Here is a 23,601-nt window from a genome sequence, read left to right as displayed (position 1 = left end):
CCAGTTGTCCTATTTCTCCAAGTCCCTTCCGAATTTGTCTTCAGATTGATACTTCTTCTTGCTAAAATACCATGATCTTTAACCACAACTTACCCTACAAACCTTAGCATAGAACCACAATGCCCTACGGCCCATAAGCAACTGTATTCTTCTTAAGAACCTCCAAAAATACCACAACTGTAACACTTACTCTGAGAATACATTATGTGAATTTGAAATTTCTCGTCTTACCTTCCTTACATAAAAAAAAGAAGTAGAATCCATAGTCATATAGAATTTTCGCAAGTCCAGGCACCATCAAACGCAAATCTCGAATTTACATAAGTCCGGAAACATTCTCAATTGCTCTATATAATTCTCAAACCCACTGAAATTTTCTCGGGAGTCACCCACTTTGCTCAAATCTAATTACACCGTCCAAATGGGCCAAAAGACACTTGCCCCATTAGCACCACAACACTCAAAGAAGTAACTCTACTTTAACACCACATATCAAATTCATATTCCGTGCGCACTACATCATTCACCAATAACAACTCACTCATCCCGCGAATTTCAGTTACTCATACGTGAAATATAATCCTTAACCAGGAATTTCCTTATTCGAGTCATCCTCCATCTCAACTTCTGCAAGTCATAGCTAACCCACAAGTATGCCTCCGACCAAAATTAAAATTTAACACCTAACCATGAAATCAAATGGTCAATAGCAGACTTTCCCACTTGGCTCAAAGCCATAGATTAAAACATTCCATAACTCACAATACTAATACTCTCTTACTGCCATAACGCCACAGTCAGTCCAACAAAACTTCTTCCCAAGTTCATACAACGCCAACCATAAAAATACCTCAATCATCCGCTAAGCTCGTATTCATCCTCTTTACACACAAGTCAACTTTCTCAACCAGAATCAAATTCAAATCTCCGCCCATACACCCCGTCGGCAGAAAAGAAACTCTCCACTCACATCATAAGAAATACTCCTACATAGATTATTCTGCAGGGGATAATCTACCTGCTTAGCCTCAATCTGGTATCTTGTTATATCTTTTCGCAGTCACAATTACTATGCAATCACTTAGTCAATCTGCGTCCAAACTCATTACCCAGACATGAGAATTTAATTTACCCCAAATGTTTAACAATATGAAAGATCCTTCAAATATTCATACTCGAGACTGTACGTTACATTAAAATGAAAATCAAGCACCCAATGGCCATTTCTTTACATTTCAAGGGAACATTTCTCGTCATATTCAAATCGTCTTAATACATCCCGCATTTACATCATACTCATCACAAAGCCATTCCGCCGCTCATAGAGCCACAACTTTCACTCGTAGGGATATTACCGGACATATGAGTCCAAATGTACAGGTTACAACTGAAGCTACCGAGCCTAAGCTGCGATCTAAACTTGGCTACAAGTCCTCCAGACTAGCCCATTACCAAAACACAGAATACACCTCTTGAACCTCGTTCAGAAAATCACAAGCCGGTGATGCACAGCTGATACCGAGCGCTCATATGCGCATACGAATACGTGGAAGGAATTCAAAGAGTTATGTCTCAAGCTGAATCAATCTCGCACGAAAAGGAAAGAAAGATGGGAAGTATATATCCTAAATGCCCTGTAGCCTCTCGAAGATAAGTATGGATGTCATCATACCAATCCGCAAGACTCTACTAGATACTTGCTCATGATTTGTAGAACCTATGAACCTAGTGCTCTGATACCACCTTGTCACGATCCAAAATCCAACTAGTCGTGATGGCACCTAACCCAACCCGCTAGGTAAGCCAACTTTTAACTATCCAATTCCAATAACAATTATTTAAAGTAATTTAAGTGAATAAACATCTTAATCTTATACATCCCCAAGAACTGGTAGTACAAATCATGAGCTTCTAAGGATAGAGCATACAAAGCGGAAATGAAATAAATACATAGTCTGTTTGAATAATACATAAACAGAGCTTTTATAAATCTAAGGCTACCCTGAACAAAAGGCAGCTACAACAGGAACACATGTATATCTTCAAGTCCCGCAACCATCGAGCACAGCAACAACAGCAGCCAACATCTGCACGCAATGTGCAGAAGTGTAGTATCAGTACAACCGACCCCATATACTGAGTAAGTAATAAACCTAGCTGTAGGTTGAAAGTAGTGACGAGCTTCTACTAAGTCGGGTCCAAAACCAATAGTCCACAACAATCCACAACAACATAAAGCAAATAATACCAGAAATAACTCAGGGATAAAATACTCAGCCAAATAATGATTTCAAAAATTATAGTTCTTCCTTTCAAATATCTCAGTGAAAACCCAAATCGTTTGCCGAAGTTTCCAATAATATAAATAGTTTGAAAACAATAAATTTCTCCCAAAATCTTGTCAATAATAAATAAGATATTTTATTTTCCTTCCGGATAACCTGTGTAAAAACAAATGCAACACTATGCCCATCTGTCAAAAATATGTGAGAAATCATGAATGATGTGATGTTGTACAGCATGAGGAAAAATACATCTCTATGCCTGTATTTCATGTGTGCATGCCAATGCGATGCAATTCAATGATAAAATCATAAATAGCCCCTCGGGCAAAACATCACTCATATACAACCCCTCGGGCAACCTCACAGTCACTCGTGCCACTCGGGCATACCTCACAATCACTCTTGCCACTCGGGCATACCTCACAATCATTCTTGCCACTCGGGCATACCTCACAATCACTCATGCCTCCCAGTCACTCAGCACTCGGCACTCACACTCAGTAGGTACCTGGACTCTCTGGGGGTGTGTACAGACTCCGGAGGGGCTCCTTCAGCCCAAGCGCTATAATCTGCACGGACAACTCACGTGCGATAATAATAAAGTATGCTGCAGGCGGGTAGCCCCGATCCACACTCATCCTCACAAATCAGGCCCTCGGCCTCACTCAGTCATAAAGTATGCTGCAGGCGGGCAGCCCCGATCCACACTCATCCTCACAAATCAAGCCACTCGGGCATTTAAGTACAACAGGGCATTCGGCCCAAAACATTTATATGCATCAAAATAGAGTCATAAAACTGAGTTATGATATGCAATGAAATGAATATGACTGAGTATGAATTTTTTAACACAATAATTCATAGCAATATGACCTCTGTGGGTCCCAATAATACTAGCACATAGATTCAACATGATTTTTAATATGCTTTTCAGCTCAATTTCTTTGACACATAAAATCGCATGGAAAATGCCAAGATTATTTAACTATAAAATTCCACAGAAATAATAATGTCACAATTTATATAGTGCACGCCCACACGCCCGTCACCTAGCATGTGCGTTACCTCCCAACAATTCACAAAATACATATATTCAGGGTTCATACCCTCAACTCCAAGATTAGAAGAGTTATACCTCGAACAAGCTGAATCCAATATCGAGCAAGCTAAACAATGCTCCAGAAATCCATTATGTGCGTATCAACTTCCAAACAGCTCGAATCTAGTCACAATTAATTTGATTCAGCCCATAAAATTTATAGGAATTAATTCCATATCAAAATACTAATATTTTTACAAAATTCGAAATTACGCCCCAAAAATACCCATGGGGCCCACGTCTCGAAATCCAACGAAACTCATAAAATACGACAACCCATCCAATTATAAGTTCAACCATACTAATTTCACTCAAATCCGACTCCAAATCGGTATTCAAACTTGAAAAGTTCGTTTTGTGACATTATAGAAATTTCCTTCTATTTCTCTTGAAGATTCAAAAATCTTACACCAAAAATGAAGATGAATTTATGGAATATAATCACAAGGGAGTTAAGAACACTTACCCCAAATTGTGTGGAAAATTTCCTCTCCAAAATCGCCCAAACCGAGCTCCAAAATGAGAAAATTCTCGGAACCCTCATTTTTAAACACTGCCTAGGCATTTCCGCACTTGCGGTGCCTGGGCTCGTACCTGCGCATCCGCATTTGCGGAAAAGAATGCGCGCCTGCGAAAAACAACCAGTCCTCTAAAAACTCGCATCTGCGGCGATATTCTTGCATCTGCGGGCTTCGCAGATGCGCATTCCCCTTCGCACCTGCGGCGTCGCAGATGCGGCAAATTCCTCGCACCCCCGAGCACTGCCCAGTCCCACTCTTGGCCGCTTCTGCGGCTTATTTTACGCACATGCAGCTTCGCACCTGCGATCAAAATCTTTGCAGGTGCGATCACACCAATAGACATCCGATCACTATTTTAACTTAAGCTTTAACCCTTGGAACTAAGTGTTCCAATTCATTCCAAAACCTCACCAGACCCGAACCAATTACCCCGGCAATTCACATAACAGCTGTAAAGTACAATTTGAGCAGTAAAGGGGTAAGCAATGTTGTAATACTCAAAATGACCGGTTGGGTCGTTATAGAAGGGCTCCGCAGATGCGAGGGTTGAAGGCTTGGCTGCTTTTGCAAAAGCGGATAAAGGGCCGCAGAAGCGCCTCGCAGGTGTGAGACCCGGAGCGCAGGTGCGAGCCCAGTGAATTTAGTGGTTTTCGCAGAAGCAGGGGAACAACTGCAGAAGCGGTTCCGCAGGTGCGGATAAGTGGCCGCAGATGCGAAAAGCCTGGGCAGAATGTTTAAAAACAAGGGTTCACGATTTTACTCTCATTTCAACATTTTGAACTCGGACTTGAGCGATTTTGGAGAGGATTTTCGAGGGGGGTTTTGAGGTAAGCTTCTTGTACTTGTTTTTGATCAATAATCTTGTTCCCCATTATTGTTCCCACGTAGATTGTGTGGTATTGAGGTGAAAATTTAGGGGTTTGAGGCTAGGGATTTGGAGAGTTTAATTTGGGAAATTGAATGGCCATTTGATGTCGGATTTTGATAAATTCGGTATGGTTAGACTCGTGAATGAAGGGGCTTTCGTATTTTATGACTTTTGTCGGATTTCGAGATGTGGGCTCGGGGCCGGCTTTTGGCCAATTTCGGATTTTGGCTTATAATTTCGTATTTTTCTTATGGAGTTGATTTCTTTAGTCTGTATTGATTGTATTGTACTGCTTGTGGCTAGATTCGAGACGCTTGGAGGCTGATTCGCGAGGCAAAGGCATATTGGAGTAGAGTTTTGCTTGGATTGAGGTAAGTAATAGTTTTAAATCTGGTCTTGAGGGTATGAAACCCCGTATTTTGGTGTTATATGATTGTTTTGGAGGTGACGCACATGCAAGGTGACAGGCGTGTGGGCGTGCACCGTGGGAATTGTGACTTGGTCCATTCCGTGATACTGAGAAGTTGAATAAACTTATTAACTATTTGCTTTTCATGTGTTGTAGAAATTTGACTGTGAATCATGTTAGAGACCATAATTAGGCTATGTGTTGGTACTGTTGGGACCCACAGAGGCCGTGTTACATGTTGGATTACCTGCTAAATGCTATTTGTACTCAGTCTCAGTGTTGTTCGCATATCATATCTCAGTCTCTATTATTCTTGTTGATACATCATATTATTGCTATTTGGATTGATTTTCCTGATTTTTGAGAGCCCGAGAGACTGGAGAGATTGCTGACTGAGTGAGGCCGAGGGCCTGATTATGAGGTTATTTATGGGATCGGGCTGCACGCCGCAACATGTTTTCATTGATTTATGCCATGATTTGGCTTGATATAGCGCTTGGACTGAAGGAGCCCCTTCGAAGTCTGTACACACCCCAGTGAGCGCATGTACCTACTGAGTGCGAGTGCCGAGTGCTGAGTGACTGTGAGGAATGAGTGGCTGAGAGGAATGAGTGATTGTGAGTTTGGAGTGAATGGGAGGACTGAGTGATTGTTGCCCCTGAGAGGCTGTATATGATTTCATTGTTGATGCACATATTTGCCATATATCACTGATTTTGGAAAACTTTTGAAGGATACTTTTATTTGGTTTTTACTTGAATTTGGCAAGAATAAATTGATTTGACTTAATTTGCAGGATTTGAAAGCATGTCTATTTTTCTTGTTGAGACTACTGAAAATGAATTATAACTGTGTAGCTCGTCACTATCTTTCAGTTCCTTATGTATTATTGTTACTTATTAAGTTGGTTATACTCACGCTACACCCTGCACTTCGTGTGCAGATCGAGGAGTTTGACGTAGATACTGTTGATATTTCGCGTAGTTGACCGTTGGAGATATCGAGGTAGCTTCCTGGCGTTCCCAGTCCTTGTTTCTTCTTCCTTATCCTTTCTTTCATTGTATTTGGATCCAAACTGTTACAATCGTTTTATTTTTAGACCGATCATGTATAGACGTGTAACGACCCGACTGGTTGTTTTGAGCATTTACACTTCGCTTGGTTGTTTGAGGGCATGAGTAGCTCCATATGATGTATTATAACTTATGTGAATTGTCGGTTTTGATTTTCAGGTTATTCGAAATTGATTTGAAAGAATGATTCTCAGCTAGAAGCTTTAAATTTGAAAGGGTTGACCAAGTTTGACTTTTGGTGAATTTGAACTGGGATCAGAGTTTTGATGGTGACGATAAGTCCGTTGGGCGATTTTGGACTTAGGAGTGCATCCAGATTGTGTTTTGGAGGTCCGTAGTAGAATTTGACTTGAAATGGCGAAAGTTGGAATTTTGGAAAGTTTGACCGGCAGTGGACTTTTGATATCGGGGTCGGATTTCGATTCCGGAAGTGGGAGTAGGTCCGTAATGTCAAATGTGACGTTTTTGCAAAATATGAGGTCAATCGGACGTAATTTGGTGGGTTTCGGCATCGGTTGTGGAAGTTGAAGTTTAAAAGTTCATTGATTTTGAATTTAGGTGTGATTCGTCGTTTCGATATTGTTAGGTGTGATTTGAGGCCTCGAGTAGGTCCGTACTGTGTTATGGAACTTGTTGGCATGATCGGACGAGGTCCCGAGTGGCTCGGATGAGTTTCGGACGAGGTTCGGATCACCTTCGTTGCATAGTGCATTGCTGAAGGCTGCTGGTCCTGGTGTGATCGCACCTACGACTAGTTTTGCGTAGAAGCGACAAAGGCGCCGCAGATGCAAGATGAGAGCTGGATGAGGAGGCCCGCAGAAGCGGAGAAAAGGGCGCAAGTGCGAAGTGATGGAGCGCAGGTGCGAGAGTCTTTGCAGATGCAGAGCTTAATACCGCAGGTGCGAGGGTTGCTGGGCAAGGCCATTTTTCGCAAATGCGATATTTTTTCCGCCAAAGCGATGGTCGCATGTGCGATGAATTATCCGCAAATGCGGAAATCGCTGGGGAGAACCTATAAATCGAGGTTTTTGGTTCTTTTATCATATTTTGAGACGTGGGACTCGGAGTTAGGCAATATTTGGAGCAAATTTCATCACAAGGATTGGGGTAAGTATTCTACACTTGGTTTTGATCTTATTCCACGAATCTATCTTCATTTTTAGCAATCGGTTGATGAATTTAAAGAGGAAATTGGGGGTTTTAGACTAAAGTTTCATAATATAATTTTTTGAGTTTTGAACATCGAATTTGAGTTGGATTTGAGTGAACCTAGTATGGTTGGACTCGTAATTGAATGGGTTGTTGGATTTTGTAAATTTTGTCGGGTTCCGAGATGCGGGCCCGGATTAGGCTTTTGGCCAATTTTGGGCTTTTGATTCAAGATTTGATCTTTTTCGATCGGGATTGGTTCCTTTACCATTGTTTGATGTACTTGAGTTTTTTTGGTTAGTTTCGAGCCGTTCGGAGGTCAGAACGCGCGAGATGGTATCTTTGGAGCATCACTTGGTTTGCTCGGCATTGGTATTGGCTTGTTCGAGGTAAGTAACTCTTTTAATCTTAGTGCTGAGGGTATGAAGCCCCGAAATACGTGTTATGTGATTGGTATTGAGGTGACGCACATGCTAGGTGACTAGCGTGTGGGCATACACCATGTGAATTGGGACATTGTTGTTTCCATGGCACTGTACAATGGTCCTACTTTGTTGATATCCGTATTTTCACCATGTGATAAAGTAATTAAGCTGTCAATCATGCTAGATATCATGTTTAGGCATTATGCCGATACTGTTTGGACCCATAGTGGTCGTTTCTTACTGTCATCTCACTGATTTCATTGATATTTCATACTCAGTCATATCCATGCATTCATACCATATCTCAGTCTCAGTTATTATTTATTGATACATTATATCATTGTTGTCAGGCTAGTTATAGTAAATGATATCCGTGAGTGAGACTGGAGAGATTGATGACTGAGTGAGGCCGAGGGACCGAGTGAGAGTGATATTTTGGGATCGAGCTGCACGCCGCAGTAGGTTATATTGATTACAGTTATGGGATCGGGCTCCACGCTGTAGCATGCTATATTGATTTATGCCTGGATCTGGCTTATGATAGCGCTTGGGCTGTAGGAGCCCCTCCGGAGTCTGCACACCCCCAGTGAGCGCGGTTGATTATATTGAGGGATGGATCTTCCCTGGACATGGATCTTGTCCGAAGCATTTATATATACCTGGAGATGGATCTTCTCCATGGGGTCGGATTGGCCTTCCTCGGTACTAAGTGACTGATAGTCAGTGATGTATATATTTCGGGATGGATCTTCCCTGGACATGGATCTTGTCCGAAGCATTTATATATACCTGGAGATGGAGCTTCTCCATGGGGCCGGATTAGCCTTCCTCGGTACTGAGTGACTGATAGTCAGTGATGTATATATTTCGGGATGGATCTTCCCTGGGCCGTATGGGCCATATATAGTACCGAGTAATTGAGCATGATGAGTCGAAAGTGTGAAACAATGAGATTGAGTACTCTGTGAGTGTGAGTACATGATTCATCTCTGAGATACATGGCATTGGCATGCACACATATCATACAGGCATAAAGATGCATTTTTCCTCATGCTGTACGGTATCACGTCATTCATGACTTTTTACACACATTGATATGTGGGCATAGAGAGGTATTTCACACTTGCTATCTGGAAAGAGAATGAAACATCTTATTTATTGTGGAAAGGATATTTGGAAAAAAAATTACAGTTTTCAAACTTACTCGTATTTTTGGCATTTTCGGTAAAAGATTGGGGTTTTCACTAAGATATTTGAAAAGCATAACTATTTTTTGGAACTGTGAACGAGCCGAGCATTTTACTTCTGAGATACATCTTTTATTACTTGTATTATGCTGTTATGAACTATTGTGGGATATTGGTATTGGACCCGACTTTATGTTAGCTCGTCACTACTTTCAACCTAAGGTTATGTTTGTTACTTATTGAGTACATGGGGTCGATTGTACTCATACTACACTTCTGCACCTTGCGTGCAGATGTTGGTTGCTGATGTTGCTGTGTTCGATGGGAGCTGGATTGAAGATGTACCTGCTTCCCGATTGTAGTTGCCTCTTGTTCGTGGTAGCTTTAGATCTGTAAAACTCTGTTTATGTACTTTTCAAACAGACAATGTATTTATTTCATTTCCGCTTTGTAAACTCTATTTTTAGAAGCTAATAATTTGTACTACCAGTTCTTAGGGAATGTATAAGATTCAAATAATTTCTTTACTTAATTGCTTTATTTATTGTTATTGGAATTGGTTAGTGGTTAACTGGCTTACCTAGAGGGTTGGGTTAGGTGCCATCACGACTAGTTGGATTTTGGGTCGTGACAAGATGCTCATGGCTTAGTGACACCCCGACATTGGGAGCTATTTCCGCACTTGTGTTTTGGGTTTTACCCCCTTGTTTATGAAAACTTTACATATTTCAAATGTCTTGAATTATTTTTCTGTTAAATATTTGGAGTATTTGGAAATGACGGCTTGCCTAGTACCATCGATAGGCGCCATCACGACATGTTAGGATTTGGGTCGTGACAACAAGATACCACTACAGGGAACTAAAGTAACAATTTATCTATTTTACTAGTCTTTAGCAAATAAATAATCTAAATCGGATAAAAATAACAAATTAATTTAATCACAAAACAATCACGAAAAAACATATACCACAGTAAAAATTAACTAATTAATATTTTTTAACAACTAATAACAATTTCTCTATTTTACTAATTTTTAGCACGCTAATAATATAGTCCGGATAAAAAATAACAAATTAATTAAATCGCAAAATAATCACGACATAACATAGAGCACATTAAAAACAACTAATAGGCATTTTGTATACATGAGGTTTAACAAAAACTAAGTCGAAATACCTCGATTTTAATTTTTTGAAAACTTGAAGATTTGGTGATTTGGAGCCGAAACGAGCAACCCACTACGAAATAACGCCTTAGCTAAGATGTGGGACCGATAATCTACACTTTTTGTGAAACCGGTGGGCTTCAACCGAATTTTCTTTGCTTAAAAATAGGGGAGGGAGGACCGGTGTTTGTCGTTCTTTAATGGGGGCTGAAGCTCACTGATTTGGTGGGGAAGGAGAGTGAACACATTTTTATCTAGGTACAATATCGTCTTAATATAAGACGCTATAATATATCGTCTTAATATAAGACGCTATACCTTTCCGATCATTTTACGTTCAAATATAACGTCTTATATTAGGGCGCTATACTTAACTGGGCAAACGACCGTTAAGGTATAGCGCCTTAAGCTTGGGCGTTATATATATTTTGGTTCCCAATTTTTTTTTCCATACATTTTGATTCTTTGAGTCCAAAAGAACCACAATTTGATTCCGGACTCTTATTAGAATCCCCAAGCAATAATGCTGTTTAAAAAAAACGAATACATAATATAACCATTACAGGGATGTGATATGTCAACCACACCAGATATATAACCATTATGTGTTTTAAAGTTAGAATATACAAACTGTGCTCATAATACATTGTGACGTGTGACATTTTCTGTCTTTCAATTGTACAAAACAAGCATTCAGTTTAAGTTAATCCAAAAGGAAAGAATTCACATTAATTTCTCTAGATTAAAGAGTGTAATATCCAAGACAAATCAGTCCCAAAAGAGACAATCAAAGCATAGTGTGGTTAAAAATTCACAAGAAATGCATACCTTACCCAACTTATAATATGTACAAATAAACAAGCCATTTACCCAAAAGAGATACTAATCTAAGCTTAAAACATGACCATATAAACAGGCCAATTAACGAAAAGAGAAATGCATCAGCTTACACAGCTTAAAACAACGTAAACATACTATTTACCCAAATGAGATACTGATCAGTTCAGTGAACATGTACAAGCAACCGGACCATTTACCTACTAGCAGCTTTTCATATCTTTCAATCTATACTAGGAAAATCTCATAAAAATAAAACGTACGTACATATATATAGGGCCACTAACGACCAACGCAGCACAAGTTCTCAAGTACAATCCATTCGTATTCGTACGTATAAATACACGATCGAGCTCCTTCATAATTATAATCTAATCAAATACTACAAACAATAATGGGAAACAAACATTTTAGGAATATCAGCTGGAATTATCAAGTCGCTTCTTCGTATTCTCTGCAGCGTCAGCAGCATCGACCTCCATTTTTGCTTTCAACATATCAGCCTGTGTTGCTTCCTCCTCACTTCTTGCCGTCATCTTCTTTCCCTGACCAAACGTAACATTAATAAACTATTCTTGTAAAGCTACTTGCAATCAGTTCCAACGTTACTATCACTGCCTTTTGTAAAAGCACAAAAAAATCTTATGAAACAAAATAAAATTACCTGACCAACTAAAAATGCCTTAATGTAGCGGCAACATTGTTGCAAAGACGTCGTAAAATACAGGAATCCTTTCGTCAATTTAGACTTCGTTGCCGGAGTCGCTGACTGAATATCCTCCATGTTCGAAGCTCTAATAATTGTAAGTTTATACCTCTCTCCCTTTGATATCTCTTAGTCAAGTTGACACGGAGATGGTTCTCGTTTTATATTTCTTTCGTTTTCTTCTTCTATGAGGTGTTTGTTTACACTTGCATATTCATTCTGTCAAACATGCAAATAGGTGGCATGCTCTGAATTCACTTTAAGTTTCTAAAATTTGCCACGTTGCACCAATATTAAACCATAACCTTCCACGTGTTACGTCTTTATCAGTTTGTCATGCTTGTTATGGAAATGTCGTTGGATTGCTATGTTTCCTTGGGTTTCTTGCGACGATGAAATTTTATAAACCACCCCAATTTAGATCCTTAGTAATTATAATTTGCTTAATTATTATTTATAAATATTATTCAATTATTATTAATTTATATTATTTATATTCAAACGCGTAATAAATATAATTTGTATCGATTGTAATTATTCGCACAACGAATATAATTAAGGTAAAATATAAAAATATAAAAAAATAAAATATTCTTGTTGATAGACAAATTCAAGGCCTTCGCTAACTAAGCGGGGATCTAACCAATTTAGCTACAAGAACTTGTTTCTCTCTTGTTTCACTTTAAAATAATTATTCTTATTTTATAAATTTACTATAAAAATTAAATATAACTATAAAAAATAAATTTACTGAAATATAATTATAAATAATAAATATAATATAAATATTTAATATATCGCATAATTTTCCTGAATTTATATTGATGGTTCGAGTGTTCAGCCCCCCTTTTTTCTAGTCACTAAGCACTGTGCTTAGTAACCCCATGTATATTCTACTATCTGGGACTCAGCACACACCTGGACGACATGTTTGCCTGGCACCTCGAGGGAGATATCGTCTTTCCGTAGCTTTATTTTGGCCTCACTTGGATTATATCGACTCTTCTTTGGCTTCTCTCATCTCACTTTTCTTGTTCTTATCTTTACACTTTGGTGAATTTTCCTGTCCGGATCTTTATTTTCCTGTGAGTTATCTTCTTCTCATCTTGTATTTCTCTGTTTCATCTTTTACTACACGCTAAGACTTTGTTCTTTATGTGTTTGAACAAATTCTTGAATGTATCAGTTGGGTGGTGACATATTTTTAGAATTATTCCGTGTGGTATTCGATTCACCTTGCCTTTTCCTCCGTCTTTCTGTTTAATTTTTTGTTTTCTGATATACTGGATTTTTGCTATTAAAAATTCAACTCTATACTTTTGGAAGTAAATTATTTTTTCCTAGAAGAATATGGTTAAGAGGTGAGTACAGAGACACATCCTATTTTAATGCTTTTTTGCCAATCTAGCAACATATGAAAAGTTTCACAATCTTCAAACTCCTCTGCGACTGCAACCCTATCTCTTCTTGCTTTTCTTGTTGTTAGCTTTACCCTTTGGTCAATTTATCGTTTGAATTGTTGTTTTCGTGTGAGCTTGCTTCTTCTTATCTTGTGTTTCTCTCTGCTATTATGGGATGCTAGGCCTTTGCTACACATGAAGTTTAATTGTCGAGTTCTGTTTGCTCTTACTGAGAAAATTGTTGAATCAGTCAAAGTTTTTACTAAACGTTTACCATTTGTCTTTCAATTTAATTTGTTGCTCCGCTTGGGCGGAGAAGGGGCTGCTACATTTGATTTAGGGTAAACTATGTGCGGTGACAAAACTTAACTTGGTGGGTAATAGATAGAATCTGTAATAAATAGAGTGTTCCACGATATTAAAAATATAATTTGTCCCTTTTTAAACATCTCATTGACAAGTTCGGATAGAAATATTTACAGGTAAAAAAGGAAGTTCAACTGGCATAACTGCTGGATTCCAAAGAACCAAACAACTGCTCATACGCAGAAAAAATGAAGGCTGCAATGCAACTCAAACGGCGTGATAGGCAAAGCCAAATATCTGCTCATAGAAGGGAAGCGATGTTGCTATCTCGCCGTATAAGAAGACAAGATTCTGCAAATCACAGCCTTCTTCAAAGTCCGACTGTTGCTGTCCCAGAGCATTGGAACAAAGCAGGATTTCTGAAACAAACTGCTCTTACCATACTAGAGCCTCCTTCCCTTGCGGAAAAAAGGTTATATTATTGTACTCATATTTAGACACCATATATATTATTAATACAGTGCTGCCTATATATTTTGCTTGGAGATTTAGTATGATATCTTATTTATCTTATGTGTACCTATAAAATAAAATACTCAAATACTATGTGTTCTATTGCACTCTATTTTGCACCTACTAAGGCTTCACTGTACGCTTTTAAACTCTTCGTTGTTTTGTTTACCAGCTGCCGACCATGAAGTTTGCGCGACTACATCGCGGGATAATTTAGAAAAAGGAAAGAGTATATTGGATCTCTCAGGTTAGATGTCTTATCTTTCGGTAATATTGGATATGATATTTCTGGATCAACTTAAGTGCTCTGCATCCATCGTTTTTCAGTGCTTTATAGAAGTGCTTCATTCTGTTCAAGGGCAAGATAGATAAGGCACTTTACAAGGCAGACGTTGTGTCCAAGATTAATGGCTAAAGATGTATGTTATGAAATACCTGCACTTCCATTGTTGTAGCACTTGGTTAAATGCCTTTTGAGTCTTCAATAGCTAAAAGTGGCGTTATTTCGAAAGTTAATATCTTTGTTTAGATAGCTGCATATTTGTTGAGGCAACGACCATCAAATTAAATGATCAGTAGTCCATGTTCCCCGAGTTTACATAACCAGATTCAAGATGATGTAAACAATATTTATCAACTACATGGTTTGATCATGAATGAAGTCTCATAAAACTTGTGCGTCAATTCCATGTGCCTACGCTAGAGTCTTGATTGTTAGCCCAAACTTGATGAGGTGTTTGTCACTTGTTGGATCCAAATACGACAACAGCTGCTGAGGAAGTCCAATAGCGATTCTAAAAGTGTTACCTCAGTGATTGTTTTTAATATTTTCAGGTTCTATTGAGTTTGAAATGATATAAATTTTGAGCACCTTCCTGTTGAAGATCACAATTATTTTTCGCCTGCCTATGAATTATAGTGGGTTTCAATCTTGCATTCAATAGGAAATGTTTGATATGTTTGGCTCATCAAAGGTGCATCTGAACATCCATTCAATGGCATGATACCTATCAGCAAAAGTTGATCCAATTAGTGTTATAATACAAGGATGCTTATTTAACTTGGAGAAAAGTAAAATACAAAATTACTACCTGCTCTTTTACATTCTATTTTGCATCTACCGAGGCTTCGTTGTACGCTTTTGAATGTCTTGGCCATTCTGTTTACCAGCTGCCAGCCATCAAGCATGTATGACTACATCACTTGGTAATTTAGACAAAGGAAATGGTATATTGGATCCCCCTATCATTCGTGAAACGGGTAAACCTACATTTAGATTATACTCTTTTCAGAATGACATATTGTTTATACATTACTGTAAACTGTGGCTATTTGTATATAAGGGTCCACATCAGGCACATCTAACCCATGTCATGTTACGTTCAATGCTGTTCCAATCAAAGGTTTGCACAAACTTTGTCTTACAATAATATCCACCATACATATGTCTTGGTACTCCTTTTTCCCTAATGATACTTCTTACATATTCAGCTCATAGGCGGGCCAAAAAGGCCAAAAAGGTGTGTCTGGTCTCTAAAGAGCAACGAAGTGAGTATGTTGCTCTAAAAAAGGTCCCGAACTGCCAATACTGTCGTGCAAAGAAGTTTGAATATGAACCTCCAGGATTTTATTGTAAAAGTGGTTCAATAAGGTTAACATGTCATAAAATGCCAACTGAATTATTAGAGTTATACTTTGGAAATACTGAAGAATCTGAAAACTTTCGAACTTATATTAGAACGTACAATAACATGTTTGCATTTACTTCACATGGTGTAAAGTATGATAAAGATCTAGTGAGAAGAAACAGTGGTATCTACACATTTAGAGTCTAGGGACAAATGTATCATTTTATAGATGATTTAGTTCCTTCCAATGAAAAACCTAGGAATTTACAGTTGTACTTCTACGAATGATAATGAACTAGCCAATAGGATGGCCTGTTCGACAAGAATTAATGAGGCAATAGTGAAAACGTTGGACATATTGAAAGTAAATCCATATACTATTTTCCTAAAATCTCTCTTAAATGTTCCCCAATTATCTGATTTTTATAATGCTCTTAAATATCACTCAACCTTAGATCAACGAACATATAACTTACCCAACACATCAGAGATTGCCGCATTATGGCTTGAAGAAAATCCTAGAGATACATCTGCACCACATATTTGAATTTATACCCACAGTAATAGAGCTCGGTTAGTACATTATTATTGTGGATGTTATGATCTGTTACCGTATTCATTATTATTGCCCTTCGGTGAAAATGGATGGCATTGTGGAATCAAAAGAATTATTCAGACAAATAATGTGACGAAACGTAGAGCTTATTGTGAAGATGAACAGTTGCCCAGTATATCAAATATGTGTCCAGTTGATGGATTTCTTGATATGGAAGATGAATCACTACAAAAAGGAAAACGAAAAAGAGATACAGTGTCTTGTCGAGAATATTATTGTTACAAATTTCAACTAAGAGATAATGAAACAAATGAAGTGCTACATTGTGGGAGAATATTCCAACAATTTATAGTAGACATATATATAAAGCTTGAAACTCAAAGATTAGACTTCTTCTCATTTAATCCAGACTTATTTAGAATTGAAGTCTTGCAAGGACTCATTGATATTTTAAGATGTGGTGAAAGGGAAGCCTTTAAAATTGGAAAGAAAACGTTCCTCCCTGTTACATTTATAGGGGGACCAAGGGACATGCGCCGACGATACATGGATGCTATCGCATTGGTACAATATTTTGGAAAACCTGTTTTATTTATAACAATTTATAACAATGACATGTAATCCTTCTTGGCCAGAAATGAAAGAGCATTTATCGCTAGCTGATGAGGTACAAAACATACCTGATTTAGTTAGTAGAGTTTTCAGAGCAAAGGTAGAAGAATTAAAGACGGATATATTAAGAAGACAAATCTTTGGAAGAGTTGCATGATTCATGTATACTATAGAATTCCAAAAACGTGGTCTTCCACATGCTCATTTCCTTATTATACTTGCTGATGAACACAAATTATTGACTCCTGAATCTTATGATAAATTTGTCTGCGCAGAATGGCCTGATTCTAAAAAAGATCGCGATCTATATTCACTTGTTATTAAACATATAATGCATGGTACTTGTGGAAAGTTAAATCCTACAAATATTTACATGAAAAATAATAATTGCAAATTCAAGTATCCAAAACATTTTGCTGAACAAACATCAAAAGGGAAGAATTCATATCCAATATACAGAAGGAAAAGAACCGAAGAAGCTGTAGAAATAAGAGGTAAGTTTCTGAATAATTCTTGGGTAGTTCCATATAATCCATTTTTGCTATGCAAGTATAATTGTTATATGAATGTTGAAGTTTGTTCTGATATCAAGGTAGTGAAATATATTTACAAATATATCTGCAAAAGACACGATAAAATTGCATTTCATATACATGATAGTGATACAGATTCAGACATAGATGAAATAAAAGAATATCAATATGCTAGATGGGTTTCACCTCCAGAGGCTGCGTGGCGATTATTTAGTTTCCCCACAAGTGAAATGACTCTAAGTGTTTTTCACCTTCAGTTACATTTGGAAGGACAACAATTTGTCTCTTTTAAAAGTATTGAGAATGTTGATAGAATACTGAGTAATCCAATGATTCGAAAAATAATGTTAACTGAATTCTTTGTTATGAACAACACAAATAAAGATGCTATGCAACCGTTATTATTATATAAAGAATTTCTTGAGTACTTTGTATGGTCACCTAGGGAAAAAACGTGGACACGTCGAAAACAACGTACTGTAGTTGGACGTGTTGTAACATATCATCCAACAGAAGGAGAAAGATATTGTCTTAGATTATTGTTGATGAATGTTAGAGGACCAAAATCATATCAGGACTTATGTATAGTTGACGGCAAATGTTGTAGTACATTTAGAGGGCTGCAGAAAAAAGAGGATTGTTACATTGTGATAACAACTTGGTTGAATGTATGTCTGAAGCTACAAATTATCAAATGCCATATAGTTTAAGGCGTTTGTTTGCAACATTATTGGTATATTGTAATCCTGTTAATCCAATAGAACTTTGGAAACAATTTGAAGATTCAATGTCCGAAGATTTTAAGATTCTATCTAACATGAATGCTAAAGATATTCGTTTTATGGCTTTAAATCATATCAATGATATTTTGCATTTGATGGGACGTGATATTAATGAATATAATATGATTCATGAGAAGAGTAAACCTTCAGCTGTTGTTAGAGAAACCAATGACTGTCAGTTTGAAAGAAACATCATTGTTAGAGAAGAAGATTTGCTTCTAGAGAGAAAATTAAATACTGAACAGCGAAAAGCGTATGACACTATTCTTAAAAGAATATTTTCTAACAAATCAGTAGCATTTTTCGTTGACGGACCTGAAGGACCTGGAAAAACTTTTCTATACCGTGCTTTATTAGCTGCTATACGATCAAAAGGTTTTGTCGCTTTAGCAACAACAAGTTCAGGTGTTGCGGCTTCGATCCTCCCAGAAGGACGAACTGCTCACTACCGTTTTAAATTTTTTATTGATATCGATGAACAATATTCTTGTAACATTAGTAAGCAAAGCACACTTGCAGCTTTAATACGTGATGCAAAACTGATTGTCTGGGATGAAGTATCTATGACAAAAGAGAAAGTGATAGAAACTTTTGATATTCTCTTGAAGGATCTAATGGATACGAATGCTCTATTTGGAGGAAAAGTGGTCGTTTTCGATGGTCATTTTAGACAAACTCTCTCGGTTGTTAGGAGTGGAAAAAAAGAAGATTTTATTCAAGAAAACTTATTATATTCTGAAATTTGGAATCAACTTGAAAAATTACGATTGTCAGAGAATATGTGTGCAAAGACAGATCCTACCTTTTGTGAGTATTTGATGAGAATAGGAAATGGACAAGAAAAAACAGATAGCTATGACAAAATTGAAATCCCTGATTGTTTTGTTATCCCTTTCATTTTTGAAAATCAATCATTAGATCTGTTGTTTAGAGTTACTTATCTAGATCTGCATAGGTGTTTTTCTGATGCATCTTCTATGACTTCGCGTGTAATTCTGACAACCAAAAATGACTTTTTTTATGAAATAAATGATTTGCTCATATCTCAATTTCCTGGCGATCCTAAAACATATGTTGCATTTGATGAGACTATTGAAACAAACGATCAAAGTCAATATGAAGATTTTTTGCATACTTTACATCCTGCTAGTTTACCTCCCCATATATTAACCTTGCAAAAGAATTGTCCTATTATGTTGTTACGAAATTTAAATTCGTGTGAAGGTTTATGCTATGGTACACGGCTTATATCTTGTGATCTTCAAAAACATGTTATAAGTGCTAAAATTGCTACTGGGGACTTTAAGAATATGCATGTATTTATTCCCAAAATACCATTATTATCATCAGCAGATGAAAAATTGCCTATTCCTTTTAAAAGAACACAATTTCCTTTGAGATTATGTTTTGCTATGACAATAAATAAAGCTCAAGGTCAAACATTGGACTTCGTGGTAGTTTATTTACGTGAATCTGTTTTTTCACATGGTCAACTCTATGTAGCACTATCAAGAGCAAAAAGTTCCAATTGTGTAAAACTATTAATTCGTCCACCTACAATAGATAGCGATGATGATCATTCAACCTACAGTATAGTGTATGATAAAATTATTCAAAAAGCTTTTGCATAAATAGTTTCACATGATGGACCCAACTTCTGTTGTTGCAATGCGCTCACATAATTCATGGCAGGTTGGCTTGAGGTTTGGAATAGTCTGTTGCTACAAAGGTATTTTTACCAATTACCTGTATGATTATTTTTCATTTAACGATGCTTGTTGAAACAAACTTTTTGCACATTTACTGCTGTAAATGCAGTTGCTGTCCCGGTTGATGCTATCAAATGATCTTTTTTAAGCTTGCTTTACAAGTTTTTCAAGAACTTTCAAGTCTAACACTGACAAAGGTAAGTCATCTCTAAACACCAGAACGTCTACTCTCTCTTGTTCCTAACTTCAGTAAATTTTCCTTCTGTGATCGTTAATTTCTGGTGCGTGTTCTGCTTCTCATCTTCTGCTTTTGTATCATCTCTAGGTATTTATGTTTTCTCTTTAGGAGTAAGAGCTTTTGTGGACTGATCGTATAGCAACTCTTGTTTTCTCTTTATCTACTATATGAGAAGTGGCAAATCGACTGAAGCATAATTTCTGCTATTCAGAAATAGATGTCATAGTAATTCATAGTTACCCGCATTGGGGATCGCCGATTCAGATTTTGCTTTCTCCTTTTACTTTATTTTTCGGCAAAATTCAAAGAGTTGGATTTGTGAAATCTCAAAGTAAAAAAACTAATTGAGGGTTGCAACGTTTGCCGGTTTAAAGAGGTCCTTTTTTGGGTATTTTGATTAATTTTTGCCGCTGCTTTCTCTGAGGAACAAAGCATTTGTTAACTCAGGGTTGCACTGTATGCTGGTTTCACGAAATACATATTTGTTTTTCTTTTTATGACCGATGGTAAATTTGTTTCGGATAAACCGTAATAGTTTGATTGGGGAAAAGCTTTGAATTTAGACACTAAATTTGAAAAACTTCGATCTTAAAAATTTGTTGTAAACCTTTTTGAAGTCGAGGGAATTTTGTGATCCTGGCCTTTGATTCCATGGTATCGAAAAGAGAAAAGGAAAGTATAATCCGATATTGTGCTATATAATATTTCCTTTTTTCCTTTGCATAAAGTTAGACCATAAATAGGTAAACTTTATTTGAATTTTAAAATTATAGCTGATTTACTGTTCTCCGTTAAAGTTCGTTAAAGCTGAGTTCTGCTTGCTTAATGCTTTTTCCCTGCAGAACCTTGAGCTTCTCGCAATATATTGCTCAATATCTGCGCTGTATACTATAGTTATTAGTCAATATTTAGTTAAGTTGTAAAGCAGAAAATATAGTCAAGAGAAGATTTTTGATTTCCTTTTCCTTAAACATGTATACTAAGTTGGCTGAGTGTTTGTATTTTGTCGGAGCTCAATTTTTAGGCATTTGCTTGCCTCCATTGCATGCTAATGTAAAGTCTCTTTCAGAATGGATAGAAATTAGACTGTGTTGTACTTTGTTCTGATTGATCTTTATGATGTTAGTAGACTCAACTTCAATGGTTTATAGCCAACTCATGAATGTTGTCCTCTGTGAAAGGTAATTCGTAGTACCATAGTTTGTTCAATTTGGAACTCTTCTTTTGATTATGATAGGAGCAACCTTGAATTACTATCTTGATGTCAAAATTGACGAAGCGGTGATTTTTCCAGGGGTTGGATGCGTCTTGATTTTTTGTATAGGATCTGCTCACTGATAACAAAGCAGAGTTTGATTGTTATTCAAATGACCGAGAAGATAGCATGAGGTATGTGTCAATATGACCACACACATCATTTATATGTCTTTACAAAATGGTCAATGACCATTAATTATGGGTTGGTACTTTTTTTCCCTTCTTAAAAATAGTATATGAATGTAGGGCTACATCTTTTTGTCTGAGGTTCATGTCATGACAGTGTTGATAATAATGTATGCCTCGAAGGAGAGTACTGTCATTTGATGACTTAACCACTTTTGAAGTGACACTCACTTCAATACCGATTTTCTATATTATTTCATTAGTTATACACCGAAATATTGAAGTGAGCGCTTGACTCAAGCACATTTATTTGACAAATTAACGACGTAATCTTAATTAACTGTACACGGTGTGTCCATATCATTACCTAGGATAAGAATGCTTGAGATTATTTTCAATGTTAGAATATATACCACACTTCATCATTCTTATTTATGGATTGGGGGGAGGAAGGGGAATAGTTCTTATGAACTCAAATCTAAGGCGGAAAAATATCAAATAGAAATACTGGACAATTCCTAGGAGGCCTTTCTTTACTTATCAATGACTAGATATTTTCTTATATTTATCCACGATTTATCTCTAGGGTCAACCTGCTGGTACACATATCTCTTTATGTACTCTTATGACGCAGGCAATCAAAACATCTAGAGGAGAAAGTGTTTCTTGGACTACCTCCCAGATAAAAGCTTATTTTGGTTTATCAGGTGGGTAAGCGACCAATTTCGTAGCTTTGTTATCTATGTCATTATTTTTGATTCAGATATCAGTTGGATTCCACGAGATTGAAATCAGATAAAAGGAATTGAAACATTCTTTTCCTTTTCCTTGCACTAAACTTTTGCTGCTTTCGTTATACCATATTGGTATAGCATTCTTTTGCTGCAACTACTCAAGCAAAGAATTCCTTGCTTGCATTCTCTGTGTTATTTTCTGTCAGTATAATCAAATTACTATACTGTCAGGCTTATATCTGCTTGTTATTGTTTTCGGGTTATACATATACCCTATGCCACTGGAAAATGGGGATAATTAAGCACCAGAGAGTATTTCAGACAGGATGGGTTCCTTGACTTTCTACTTTTGGGTTTATGTATTTCATAATAATTATTGCAACCTCCAAATGGATTCTCCTTAATCAGATCACTTCCACAATTTGTACAGTTTTATTCAAATGAATACTAGTTTGTATAATAATTGAAAGATATAAGAAGGATAATGTGGCACTCTCTGAAGCTAGCAAAAGTACTATCTTTTTTCGTTTTTTTGCATGTTCTACCTCTTTCTTTTCATTTAATTAGCTTTCGCGGCTAGAAATTCGGCAAAAACTAACCGTGATCGACCGACCGATTTCGATCAGTAAACAAAACGTTAAACAAAACGTCCAAAATATCGAAGTCGGTCGGTTTTTCAAAATATTTTATTTTTTAATTTTTTTTTACGAAACCGACCAACTTTGGTCGCTTTTGTTTGGCGCAAAAATGCGGGAAATTATTTTTGCATCCCGCGAATTCTTTTTTCAAGAAGCCGACCAACGTTGGTCGGTTTTTCATTTAAAATAAAATAAAATAAATTATAAAAAATCGATCGAAATCGGTCGGTTAATTCGGCCAGTCATTTTAAAAAATCAGATCGAATTCGATCGGTAATTTTATTTTTTAATAAAACCGACCAATAAAAATGCAACTAAAAAGTATAAATGAAATAAAAGACAGTGTTAAAACAAAATGCACAAATGGTCTAGTGGTAGAATAGTATCCTGTCACAGTACAGACTCCGGTTTGATTCCCAGATGATGTATTTTTCGGTCGGTTTTTTCGGTAATTTTTTTTTTTGGAATATAATTGACCGACCGAAATCGGTCGGAAAATACCGACCTTACGATTACCGATCACCTCGAATCGGTTGGTTTTTAATTGATTTTTGTTAATTACCGACCAACATCGGTCGGTTTTGGCGGTTGATTTTTTCCGTTTTTAGTAGTGTTTCAGACACGTTAATTGATCTCATGCTTATTAATATAAATATTTTAAAAATATTACTATAATAAGTATGCAATGAGTTGCACAAAAAATAAAGAGAAAATATATACGCTTAAATTGATGAATGATGAGTCTACTCAAACCAATACTTATCATTGTAAAGCACAATCATACTTAAAAATAGCTATCAATTGAGTTTAAAAATTAATATTAGAAAGACTTCATTATGAAA

General features: G+C 36.8%; 2 protein-coding genes across 31 annotated transcripts; one reads left to right on the top strand and one right to left on the bottom strand.

The window, feature by feature from the left end:
- Positions 1-11,268: 11,268 nt before the first annotated feature.
- Positions 11,269-11,945, bottom strand: LOC104114670 (uncharacterized). The gene is made up of 2 exons (XM_009625168.4): positions 11,686-11,945; positions 11,269-11,566 (listed from the first exon to the last, which is right to left on the bottom strand). Exons 1-2 carry the CDS (start codon positions 11,803-11,805, stop codon positions 11,441-11,443), a joined length of 246 nt encoding a protein of 81 aa, XP_009623463.1. The 5' UTR covers positions 11,806-11,945; the 3' UTR covers positions 11,269-11,440.
- A 615-nt stretch (positions 11,946-12,560) lies between these two features.
- Positions 12,561-22,658, top strand: LOC104114668 (uncharacterized). 30 transcript variants are annotated; one of them, XR_011409540.1, is made up of 8 exons: positions 12,578-12,812; positions 13,610-13,905; positions 14,119-14,365; positions 15,117-15,206; positions 19,750-19,786; positions 19,876-19,963; positions 21,134-21,185; positions 21,299-22,658. XR_011409540.1 is itself a non-coding variant. In XM_070181341.1 (5 exons), the coding sequence occupies exon 5, from the start codon at positions 17,946-17,948 to the stop codon at positions 19,686-19,688; it is 1,743 nt and encodes a 580-aa protein (XP_070037442.1). In that variant the 5' UTR covers positions 12,562-12,812; positions 13,610-13,905; positions 14,119-14,193; positions 15,117-15,206; positions 15,290-17,945; the 3' UTR covers positions 19,689-19,743. The 30 variants fall into 30 exon arrangements, 8 of the variants coding, with proteins under 8 accessions (XP_018632666.1, XP_009623461.1, XP_009623460.1 ...); XR_011409543.1 differs by lacking the exon at positions 15,117-15,206 and having other exon boundaries at positions 12,568-12,812; positions 19,876-21,185; positions 21,299-21,393; positions 21,974-22,658; XR_011409547.1 differs by lacking the exon at positions 15,117-15,206 and having other exon boundaries at positions 12,568-12,812; positions 19,876-21,393; positions 22,022-22,098; positions 22,353-22,658.
- Positions 22,659-23,601: the final 943 nt, after the last annotated feature.

The sequence above is a fragment of the Nicotiana tomentosiformis genome, chromosome 7 (assembly GCF_000390325.3).
Source record: "Nicotiana tomentosiformis chromosome 7, ASM39032v3, whole genome shotgun sequence".
NCBI classification, from domain to species: Eukaryota; Viridiplantae; Streptophyta; class Magnoliopsida; order Solanales; family Solanaceae; genus Nicotiana; species Nicotiana tomentosiformis.
This window is presented reverse-complemented; position numbering and strand designations above follow the sequence as displayed.

Excerpts from the sequence above, each read along its gene's own strand:
- LOC104114670 (XM_009625168.4), bottom strand. The coding sequence starts at position 11,805 with ATGGAGGATATTCAGTCAGCGACTCCGGCAACGAAGTCTAAATTGACG. Across the intron at positions 11,567-11,685 it reads AGGCATTTTTAGTTGGTCAG|GGAAAGAAGATGACGGCAAG; the intron begins GTAATTTTATTT and ends ACGTTTGGTCAG.
- LOC104114668 (XM_018777150.3), top strand. The coding sequence starts at position 17,946 with ATGTCTGAAGCTACAAATTATCAAATGCCATATAGTTTAAGGCGTTTG.